Consider the following 12687-nt stretch of genomic DNA (forward strand, 5'->3'; position numbering starts at 1 on the left):
TTTTGACATTTTGCAGCTGATGACCAAACTCACGATTTGACTGATCTGAAGTCCAGCTAAGATCGTTTTCTCACTGACTTCAACATACTCTCAATTCTGTCTTCTGTCTGCTGTATGAAACACACCACAACAACAAATGATTGCTTTCAGGCTTACTAATGGCTTTTCTGCACTTGGCTTCATCTTCTTGCCATAAATCAAGTTCCAAGTGACAGTATCTTTTTTCAAAAAAATCCCTGGCAACTTTTCAGCCTCTCAATCCACTTTCCTTGAAAGTAATTTTGCTGCAGGTATAATGAAGAGGATTCCCCAGATAGTCTTCTTCCTTATCTGTACAGCCAAACCTCAAATAAATCTCTGTGTGAACATTAAGATAGTGGTTGTCTATACAGATTTGTTTATCTTAGGAGCTGGTCTGATAATGCCATTTAAGACAAGATGATATATTTTATTAAAATAAATTACAGGCCTAGTGAAAACATGGCAGTGCAATAGCTGAAACAATGGAATATGTGGGAGCTAAAATGAGCTTTTGAGCTTGGTACTAAGCTAGATGCACTGAATTTCAAATTATTAAATAGAAAACGTACTTTATAACTGCCACTCCTAGCAGTGATCATAAATTTATTTCCTTACGATATTCACAGTAATGAATACCAGTTCTTAGCCAAGTTAGATGAGATGCAAAAATATGGCTGTACTGTTCCAGGACAAATTCTTTTTTGAAAGGCAGGGAATATGAATAAGCATGGAAAGAACAAGACTATTTCATGTTCAGATAGAAAACTTACATTGATTGAAAATTAAGGGAATTGTGAAGCTAACATGTTCAGCATTCTCCTTTAATTTTCATAATTTTTATAATTACTCTTAAATATAGAATAACATAGCATAGCATAGCATAGCATAGCATAGCATAGCATAGCACAGAATATTTCAGTTGGAAGGGACCTACAACAATCCAACTGCCTGACCACTTCAGGGCTGACCAAAAGTTAAAGCAAATTATTAAGGGCATTGTCCAAATGCCTCTCGAACACTGACAGGCTTGGGGCATCGACCACCGCTCCAGGAAGCCTGTTCCAGGGTTTGAACACCCTCTAGGTAAATAAATGCTTCCTAATGTCCAGTCTAAACCTCCCCTGGCACAGCTTTAAACCATTCACATGAGTCCTATCACTGGATCTCAGGGAGAAGAGATCAGCACCTCCCTCTACACTTCCCCTCCTCAGGAAGCTCTAGAGAGCAACGAGGTTGCCCCTCAGCCTCCCTTTCTCCAGACTAGACAAGCCCGAAGTCCTTAGCCACTCTTCATAGGACATTCCTTCCAGCCCTTCCACCAGTTTTGTTGCCCTCCTCTGGACATATTCGAGGACCTTAATATCCTTCTTAAATTGTGGGGTCTAGAACTTGCACACAGTACTCAAGCTGAGGCCGCATCAATGCTGAATACAGTGGGATAATCACCTCTTTTGACCAGCTGGTTATGCTGTGTTTGATGCATCCCAGGATGCGGTTTGCCCTCTCGGCTGGCAGGGCACACTGCTGACTTCCATTGAGCCTGCTGTCAACCTGCACCCAAGACCCCTTTCTTCAGGGCTGCTCTCCAGCCACTCCTCTCCCAATTTAGACTTGTGCGTAGCATTACTCCATCCTAGGTGCAGAATCCAGCATTTGGACTTGTTAAATTTCATCCCATTATTCATTGTCCAATGCCCTAATCTATCTAGATCTCTGCAAGGCCTCTTGTCCCTCAAGAGTCAACAGCAACTCCCAGATTGGTATCATTAGCAAACTTGCTAATGGTGCATTCAACTCCTGCATCCAGATCATCGATAAATATATTGAACAGGACTGGCTCTAGAATTGAGACCTGAGGAACACCGCTGGTGACTGGTCACCAGCCAGATGTAGCCCCATTCACTATGACCCTTTAAGCTCTGCCATTCAGCCAGTTCTTCACCCAGCACACCATGAAGATGCTCATCCCATGGTTGGACAACTTGTCCAGAAGGATGCTGTAAGGGACAGTATCAAAAGCCTTACTAAAATCTAGAAAAACTACATCCACCACCTACCCTTCATCCACTAGGCGGGTGACCCTACCATAGAAGGGTTGTAGCAAGGTGGGTGTTCGTCTCTTTTTCCATGTATCAAGCGATAGGATGAGAGCAAAAAGCCTCAAGTTGCGCCAGGGGAGGTTGAGACTGGGTATTAGGAAAAATGTCTTCACTGAGAGAGTTTTCAGACATTGGAACAAACTGCCCAGGGAAGTGGGTGAGTCACCATCCCTGGAGGTATTTACAAGATGTGTAGATGGGGCACTTACGGACATGGTTTAGTGGTGGACTTGGTAGCGTTAGGTTAACAGTTGGACTCAATCTTAAGGGTCCTTTCCAAACTAAATGATTCTATGATTCTGTGATTTCAAATCACTTAAACAGGACTTTCCCTTTGTGAACCCATGTTGACTGTGCCTGATGATTGCATTGTTCTTTAAATGCCTTTCAATAGTACCCAGTATGATCTTCTCCATAATTTTTCCAGGAACTAAGGTTACATTAACAGGTCTGTAGTTTCCCAGGTCTTCCCTCATGCCCTTCTTGTAAATTGGAATAACATTGGCTAACTTCCAGTCAGCAGGGACCTCCCCAGACTCCCAAGACCTTTGGTAGGTGATCAAAAGGGGTCCTGCTGTAACAATAACAATAATTCAGATAACACCAATAATTCAGATATGCACTGTTAAGGCAGTATCTCCTGAAATAAGTCCTGCTCTGAAAGACCACAGTGTCATAAGCCAGGATTGCGGTGCATTGATGGTCCTAACGAAACACCCGGCTCTTATCAATGCTTTTTGACTGTATTTGATTGAAAAGCTTATTTAAATGCTTTCACTTGAAAAATTACCTCATAATTCTGTTTTGCTGTTGTCATATTAAGCATGCACTGACACTGTACGTCACAAGATGCATTCAATATAAACAAAAGTATTAAAATAATGCTATTACTATCTAACGTTTTACATGACAATAGATTATTTGTAGTAGTTCTACAGTAAATCATTTTAATGGAATAATTTAAATCACGGTGGACTTAAGTCACAATTTTGCACATGATTTATCCATTTGTAAGTGAAGACAAATTCCATTTGCTACTGAACTAGTGAGTGGTAACTTTATTAATGCATCTTTGCTACAAAGATAAATGGAACAGTAGTAAGTCAGCTGCAGAACTTCATGTCAGTTCACAGCAAGCATTGAAATACCTGAAGTGATATATATCATAACAGGATTTTATATCCTGCCTAAGCCTCAGAGTATTCATAGAAGTTTCTCCCTCCTCACAGAGACTTAAATCACAGTTCTTTCAACCTGCTACCCCACTAATGCAATGAAACCTCCTTTGCTTTGTTGCATCAATTAAAAGTCATTGCTTCAGAACTGTTTTACTACTAGTCCTAATAATAAAAATATTTTTGCTTTGACAAGATCCACTGAATTTCAGCTTCCTCTTAATGTTTATATGCTCGTCTAAAAGATTTTAAATACTTTTGTATGCATTCTTTTTTTTGGTTTTTCCTTCCTATGTCAAATCTTTGAAAACTTAACAATCACAGTAATAAACACTATTTTATGAACTATTGCCAGGCTAAGCAAGCTAAAGTATTACATAAGCTTTCTTTAATTTCTAGATTACTTTTTCAGATATATGTGAAAAAGCATTCTTACTAGGCTTTTTCTGTATTTGAAGATTAGCACTTACTACATTAAAATGGATTAAATTTTACTGTCACTTCAGTACACTAGTGTCGAACATGTCCTACGTTTCAGCAAACTTTTCTGTCATCCTAATGGTTCACTTGATAAGACATGAGTGTTCACAGAAACCACTAGCCTGGAAAGCTGAAGACAGACCTACTACATGAATGTCTTTTTCTAGTAATTGCCTTGGTTTTATTATGCTATATTAGGCATCTCATATGAATATTTCCTGTGATAACAATTAAATTGAAACTATCAAGCTGCTAATACCACTGGGTTCCTTACAGATATGCTGACATTGTCAGGGGTTGAGCAACTAATCATCGTATCATATCCTCAAACAGATAATCTCTAGAATTACGTTACTTTTTTTTACTCAATATGAAATATTGACATGAAAAAATTCCCTAGAATTCTGCTGTTAATTTTACTTTCATGTTGAGCAGTAATGACAACTACATTGCTAATTAATATCATAAGAGTTCGTTATATGAGTGGACATACAGATAGATAAATTGGATGCAGAACTGAAGCCACAGATTACAACAACAGGAAACATGTAATATGATTGATTTCATTGGCTTTCATTAAGGCACTGGCTTCCATTGAGACAGTGGTTTTAGGCCATTGAACAATGAAAGCTTGCATAATCTTAAACACCGATTCTGAATGAATAGGATGCTTTACAAGATCAAAGGCCTTAAATGCATGCATAATAACTAATCCTAGGAAAAGTGATTGCATTCTAAGAATCTTTGGTGTAAGAAAAACTGTTTTGTACTTATTTTTTATATCAATTAAAATAGACAAATGGCCCACCATTTTGCAAATAGATAAAAAAATAACACAATGCAAATCTGACTAACAGTTTTATTTAATCACAGAATCACAGAATTATTAAGGTTGGAAAAGACCTGTAAGATCAAGTCCAACCATCAACCCAACACCATAATGCCCATTAAACCATATCCCCCCACCCCCCGTTCCTTGAACACCTCCAGTGATGGTGACTCCACCACCTCCCTGGGCAGCCTGTTCCAACGCTTCCCCACTCTCCCAGTAAAGAAATTTTTCCTAATATCCAGCCTAAACCTCCCCTGGTGCAACTTGAGGCCATTTCCTCTTGTCCTGTTGCTAGACACTTGGGAGAAAAGACCAATACCCACCTCTCTACAACAACCTTTCAGGTAGTTGTAGAGAGCGATGAGGTCTCCCCTCAGCCTCCTCTTCTCCAGACTGAACAACCCCAGTTCCCTCAGCCGCTCCTCATAAGACTTGTGCTCCAGACCCCTCACCAGCTTCGCTGCGCTTCTCTGGACATGCTCCAGGACCTCAATGTCCTTCTTGTAGTGAGGGACCAAACTGAAAATGAATTAGTTTACATCCAATTTAATTCAATTAAACTGAATTACCTTATATCCAGGCAGAAACTGGAAAAAGTTAGAATTTTTATGTAGGTACATAGACACATAGGGGTGCATAATATCAAAATTATAGCAAAGAAGTCTAAAAAAACCTATCCTTATTCAGAACAGCTAGCAGTTGTACACACAGTTAACGCTCTGTCTTTTCTTATAAAAATCATGTGTAGTATCATATCCGTGTGCTGCTTATATCTGGGTCAGTCTTTGAGGAACCAGATAAAAATGGTAACCAATTGTATATAGCAGGTCATGGCTCTTCAGAGTTAGGAAATTTCATATTAATTCTGTGCTTACATCACGTCATACTGGATCTACAAGGACAGACTGGCAGAAGAAATATTCCTCCACCTACTAATTCCTTCTTCATTGTTCTCACTGTCACTTGTTTCTGACAGATTTCTGACTTAGGGATGATGGTCTGGGAAAAGGGACTGAATCATCACAGGTCTCAATGCGTGGGAAAAAAGTATTAAACAAACATGTGTTTTAAAAGCAATCTGCTTAGGACGGTTTAGTTTGCATTTTCCAAGTGGCCAGCATATACTCACTCTTGTTATCAAAAATGCGTATAACACTATATGCATTCATTAGATACCAGAATGGGAATAACCAAATGGGGGTCATGCCAAAATTAGTCACTGAGCTGTTGTCTGAAAGTATTTAACAGGTGTACATTCTTAGCCAAAACTATCCAGTGATGAATTCTTTCAGGCTAAATAGAACTGCTCTGCTTTTGTCTGGTATTATTTCAATTTCTCTTCTTAGATCACAACAACTGTCAGACATTTATCTACGAACTAGCACCCACAAGTTTCTTTTCTTTCATAGATATATAATAAGAACAAATATGATATAGCCTAGCCAGCTTACTGATTTCAAGCCAATGTTTATCTCTTACGACCATCCATACTGCCCTATAAACATCAGGCATAAATAATTTTCTACAACTGCTAGTATTTAGAAAACTAAAATTGATCCTATGCACATGTACAAATATGTGAAACTGAACTGGATAATTTTATAGCATTGTATGTAAGACAGAAATGTCGCTGGATGAAATTCAGTGACAGAAGGAAGGAACAGAAGGAAGAAAAATAAACCTTTACAAAGACATAATGGTAGCTGGTATTACCAGCTGGCAGCAGGAAAACTTTCTCCATGTATGTTCATTGAGCAAATACAACTGAATAATCAATCATGTTAAAAGAATATGTAGGACAACAAAGAACTGAAAGAAACTTCAGGAGTAAAAAAAAAATTTTGTAGGGAATAAAGTTAGGACAGATTTCTCAAAAAAATCTGATGACTATGGATACCTTCTTAAGACATCTTCAAAGGTATTCTAAGTAGAGCAGCCTACTTTTGATTTTCCAGAGTAACTAATCTCTGAAAGTCTTGACTACAGGAATTTACATTGACAATCAAGAAATTTGGGATTGCTGTTTCATTCATTTTTTTAAAGTGATTGCTCTATTTTTTGGAAGAAGCTTTCTAACATATAGCTTTAAATTTGTAATGACTATAGGACGTTCTTTATAATAAAATGGTGTGCAAGAAAAGGGAAAATTTTACATTTAAAACTAAGGAAAGAAAAGCGTAACCAAAATGTTATAGATAACAGTAGATAACTGTGAAACCAGCAAGATCAAGTGTATATACCTAGAAGCTGAACTCAATACCCTGCACCATATATTTACAGTAATAGACCCTTATATATTTACTGATTGTTACAGAATTTATAAGGTGCAGTATTTTCTAAACCATTAACACTAGTTACCATGTATATATCTGCACTATAAAGGATCTTAAAACACACAGTAACTTAGAAGTCAGCCATGGAATATGGACCACTGATTTCACAAAATTACTCTTTTGCATCCCGTTCTGGCTAGTGGTTAAATCCCACCACCCCATCTTTATAAAGCTCAATAATTTATTAAGTATTTCAAATTATACTGCATGGAAGGCAAATGTTTTATTTGCCCAACGTACATTCACATATCCAAAGAAAATATTTCAAAATAGTTTCTAATGTTACAGCTAAATACTTCTAATGCTGTACTACTTTGTAAGCCATTTCAAGAAATCTGCATGGCATTCTATAACCACCTGTAAGGTTTTTTTTAAGCTCAAGTTGTATTGGCTACCTCTCCTTTTGTTTCACTGTTTCACAAAATCCTTTTGTGTGACTGTCAAGCAGCTGTGTTTTGTTCCTTAATCTTCCTTGCACAGCTCCCCAGGAGAGACTTTACAACATAAACTGCAAAGTACCATTTTCACAGCAGGAACAACAGTGTTCCTCTTCAAAAAGAGGCATAATAAAAATAGGACTTTAATGAACATGCTAATTCTGGTCTCAGGGTGCTACATACAGCATGATCACTGAAAGTTCAGGAAGTTTTGGGGAAAGATACTCTTTTGGCGCTTCAAAAGTCTTCTCATGCAATATATATGTTTGACATAAACGTCCTCCCAGTGTATGAAGTTCTTGCACAGGTATCTTCTTGCTTTCCTTGTTCTTACTTATTTCACTTTCAAAAGCCTGTCCTACTAGCAGCCCCCTGGCAATAATCATTGTGACTATACAGCAAACAGTTAAGTCAGATAAACGCTGGTATACATCGTTTATACAGCTCCAGCTGGAACACGGCAAATTTCTCCTACTGTGCAGCTAATACCCAGAATATGTACAGTCCTTTCTCCCATTTGTCTAGAAATGAGAGACATCCCACAGCACATTTTCCAACATCATAGCCGTGCCACTCCATTTGTCTAATGTCCATGCCCTCAAAGATAGCTGTCCCAGATGACAGATTACTTCAAAATAGTTCCTTCTCATTTCAGTACTACTGGGTACAGTGAAAACGCAGAAATGAGCTTCTATTATCATTGAATCTATCGCTAGCAGCAGAAACCAAAAATGTAGCACCTTGGATTCATCATCTCTGTTTTTTGGGGGGTGTGTGTTTGTTTTTTTAAACAGTATAGAAATGTTCTGCACTTCTGAGAGTCTAGTAAAAATCACCTCTCTCAATTATCTCAATCTCAATCTTTGTGTATATCAATTCAGTAAATATTTCACTTTTAATTTTATGCAGCAATGACTGTTTGACATTAAATCAATCTGTTTCTAAAAAGCATAAAAAAGAGTAACTGCCCTAGGCACTTCCCATAGAAATTTTACTTTAATTTTTCCATCCTTACACAGTGCCTGAGCTACAAAGATGCTGTATGTCAATATTTTTATAATGCACAGTACAATCAACAGTAATAGAGAAAATTGTGGGCTGAGAAAACAAACTGCCTTCTGCTTAAGTGCCCTGTGTAGTCTCTCTCTTTACTTCCCAGACAGCAAAGAAAACAAAGCAAACAGCAGTGATAGTAGAATGTACTTAGGTATTTTGCTTTACTGAACGTTCTCCCTCCTTGCTTAAAACCTGCACTCTTCTGTGCTGCGATCATATACCTTCTCAGGAGGTAGCTGAAGCCAAGTTTCTTGAGGTCCTTACAGTCTTGGCAGAAATTTATCAAGGAATAATAATCAAAAAATCATTTAAAAAATGAAAAGCAGGATTCCTTAAAATACAGCATGGAATTGTTGCTGATTTCTCTACTAGTAGGAGGAGGCACCTCATTTCCTCCTTCCTGAACAATTTATATACTTGCATATGACGCCAGAATCCTTGTTCTATAGCGATGAAAAATGTCTATTATCCACCATTTGCAAGACCAAAAAGCAGAGTTAGGTGGTTTTAACAAGAAATGAATGGACAAGAAAAGGAAAGGTATTCCATCTCTGATGTCTACAGAATATGGGAAGATCCTACACTTTACTGTCTTTCATTGCTTATTGAACACTGATAATTTTGAATTAAAGAATCAAAGCACTGTTCCACTCACTTGGTTCTCAGCACAAATTTTCAAAACAAAGAGCTCCAAAATAAATAGCATCGACTCCTCTTGTCTGGAAGAGACTTCCAGACTTCTTACAAGCCTTGTTTCTCTTCAAATTCAGCGTTTTCATGTGGGTGAATCTGTCCTGGAAAGCAGCTGCCTTCTTTATATACAGAAAATCTAAAGCAGTTTTTCTATGTATTTCAGACATTCACTCTTGGTCCAGACTGTCACATTATTCAGACTAGCAAGTAAAAGTCTAGCCTGGAATGTTGCCTGATTTAGTCTGGCTACCGCAAAAAGGCCCAATACTTTGTCTCTGCTAAGGCCTTTAAATGTTATCAGCTGTAGATGCCTTTTCTGCCCTTTTTCCTTCTCACACTGTGAAGTTTAAACACCCAGAAGTTGAAGACTTCATTTATATTCATAGTTCTTAGAGACCCAAGTACTACATATTGGTCATAGTGTAAGAACCTAACGGAACAGGCTAAAACCTGTAGTCCATCAAACCGCTGTTACTCTGTACTGCCACAGATAAAAAAACTGACAGGTTTGGCTCTAAAATATGGATATATTGGCAAAAATGTTGCTGTTCTGTGCTGCACAAATGATTTGTAGCAGTTAAACTGGATTTAGTGGAACAAACAAAAATGAATATAGGTAGATACTTCAACTCCTTGGAACATCCTGATTTCACCAACATCCTATATTAGAGTCACAATACTTGTGGGTTGAATTGTGGGTAAACTCAGACTTCCTCCTCAGGACGCCCTCTTCCAAGAGGTACAAACGCCAAGTTGGGTCCGTGATAGCATCATTATGGAAAGATTTGAAGAACATGCGAAAGTTATGTGTGTATCTTCTGCAATCCAGAGTCACACACATGCCCCAGGGATGAGTAAAGCCTAAGTGGACCACAGATCCAACTCACTCAGCTCTGTTTTGCATTTGACTATGTCTATTAATTCCTGTTCACATCTATGATATATATTTATTCCTACAGCAGCTATGTGAGGCACAGAGGTGCTCTTTCCCACAAAGGCATAATCAGATGGAGTGTTTTCCACAAGGCTATTATTGCAGACTGTACAAGATGAAGATTTGTCTAATTTTGCAAAGTAGAAGCTTATAATAGAATTGCTTATCTTCCAGGCTAATGCTCTTAACACTGAAGCACCCTTTGTTTTGGAAAGCAATATAGCAAGTCATTGTACTTACAGCACTTCAAAATTTTAACCCTGTCAAAATTTCCTTACAATGCCCTGTTACTTTGCATGGTCCTTGCTTTCTCTGATGTCACCTCTTTATCTAAATCTACAGTCCCAGTATGTTCATGAGTTCTCATATATTCCCAGTTTCAGATTAAATCCATAAATCTATTCTTGGGGCCATAGTATATTCCAGCAGTTGCAAAAGCCATACATATTATGGCTGGAAACAACATACAATTTTTCATGTTTCATATTTTTAATTAGACAACTAATTTTTTAATTAAATTTTAAAATTTAAATTTATATAAATTTTAACTTCATAACTAGTAACATACACTTTTTGTCCATCAAGCATTTGCATATGCATATCATTATGCATGGTCTTTAAAACAGGATCTGACGCTAGTGCTGTCTGAAGCAGCATTGAGCTATCTGAGTAAGAAATGGGCAGTGGAGCCACATATGCCTTACAAGAAACTGAGTAAATAACCAACAGGACAAGCAAAGAAACAGATCACATTTTACAGTCAGTCAGTTTTGACACTCAGACAACTCCTCTGCATTTTTCAAACCGCTATGGCCCTCAGCAGAGATGAGGGCTGTTGCTTCTTCTCTACAAACCCCAAAATAAGAACTTTGACTAGTTTAGAACAGTGTCTTTCAAAACACAGGCATGCACACTTCAAGACAAAAGACTCTTGTAAATACATTTGAAGAAACTCTGAAGACAAAGAATACTTATTCCACCTGAGTTTTCACATTGTTTTTTGCCTTTTTTTCCCTTGCTCCCTTTTCCCATCTCCCTTTAATTTACAAACATTGAATGCAGTATGAAAATGTTATTTTATGTTTTCAACATGGAAGCTGTGCATAAAAAGTGCTTCTAACAGTTAATAAAGGGAAAACCTTATCTTAGGAAGTTAAGAACAGGTCCATAGTGCTGTTAAAACATGAACATAACTACCAATCTTCCCATTTTCATTAGCTAGACCGGGAAGAATTTTTAAAATCTAACAGAAGGAACAATCATGGCATTAGAGATAAGAACTTTAAATATTAAAAAGTTTTGCTTACACCAGACTACCTCTAAGAAAATAATATGTATGTACTTAATGTTATTATTTGTTATATATGTACATAGTGTTATTAATTGACTCCAACAGTAATGCTAGGACTGTCTGTACTGATTAAAACAGCTAATAAAGGTATAGAAATAAATTTTATTTTTCTTTTTTTTAATAGAAATCCAACTTCAGACAAAAATAAGAGAAAAGAAACCCCCTTGCCATCCTACATTTGTTGGGATAGAAAGATCAAAAAAAAATTACTTAAATCATACAGTTTACAAAGCTTCTTCTAAATTCTATAAAGATGACTAATCATCTTCAATTCCTGCAAACAGGCCCCTAGCAGTTAATTCTGCAAATCAAGTAATGCTATGTAATATCACAATACAAGACAGTAATCTTCAGTCATAAAAGCAACCCTGCAAACTGAAGAGTGTGATATTCCATGAAGTGTCTCCAAATCCACTTTCCATTCATCTCCACATGACAGAATGAAACATTCAGGTCATTTGACGACTAGTGTTTACTCCTCTGAGTATTATCTAGACAGTAGGCTTGGCATTACATTCTTATCCTCACCCCTGAAGGATAATTGAAAAAACGAAAAAATGTCTTCAAAAACTTCTTGCCGAAATAAGAATACAATTCAGGTGATGTATATTTGAAATGGAAGAAACCCTCCCCTTTTTTATGTGTTATATCTTGGGGGGAGAATCTTGTAGCAGCTTAACCTCATCTAAAAAACATTTATGCAACTTTTCAAGGTCACTGATAATTCGGCAAATGTCTGCGTAAATGCTGGTCACACAAAGCTAAGCTAGCCAGGGCAGCACTAAAATGTAAATCAAATGCATTCATAAAGCATTGCTTTTTCATCAGTAATTGATATAATAACCTGTTGTGCACGGCACTCCGGTTTCACTTATTTCTTACTTCTTTTCTTCACTCTAACCTGTCATAGCCCACATACTCACATTACCATTTTATGGTCAAAAATCAGAAACATGATATTCAAGGATTATGTGAAAAAGTTTGTATTTAACAGCATCAGGACTATAATAACGCACATTTGAAAAGAACTGTACTTAACCTCCCTGGAGAGAAACCTCTCTTTTATAACAACATAGCACTTTCAGCTCTATGAAGTAAGTTATGTTTAGGAAGAACTTACCACGTAAAACAGTGAGTCTCGTGGATACACTTATTTCGCCAACACTGTTGGAAGCCACACATTCATAAATAGCTTCATCTCGTGGCGTGCGTAGTGGTTGTATTCTGAGAACTGATCCAGATCCATCATCAAATTCTATCACCTATAGAAGGAAAC

General features: G+C 37.3%; 1 protein-coding gene across 3 annotated transcripts in view; it reads right to left on the reverse strand.

Annotated features, from left to right (window-relative positions):
• Window positions 1–12687, reverse strand: part of PTPRD (protein tyrosine phosphatase receptor type D) — a 284032-nt gene that overhangs the window by 202278 nt on the left and 69067 nt on the right. For 2 of the 3 annotated variants that reach the window (XM_059833663.1, XM_059833664.1), the window contains exon 1: window positions 12532–12589. Coding sequence is in view for 1 of the 3 variants with exons in the window: in XM_059833662.1 (XP_059689645.1) it covers window positions 12532–12673 (142 nt within the window). In the remaining 2 variants the exon portion in view is untranslated. Of the gene's footprint in view, window positions 1–12531; window positions 12674–12687 lie in introns of those variants that run through there. The other variant, XM_059833662.1, reaches the window with a different exon arrangement.

Source organism: Gavia stellata, chromosome Z (genome assembly GCF_030936135.1).
Source record: "Gavia stellata isolate bGavSte3 chromosome Z, bGavSte3.hap2, whole genome shotgun sequence".
Taxonomy (NCBI): Eukaryota; Metazoa; Chordata; class Aves; order Gaviiformes; family Gaviidae; genus Gavia; species Gavia stellata.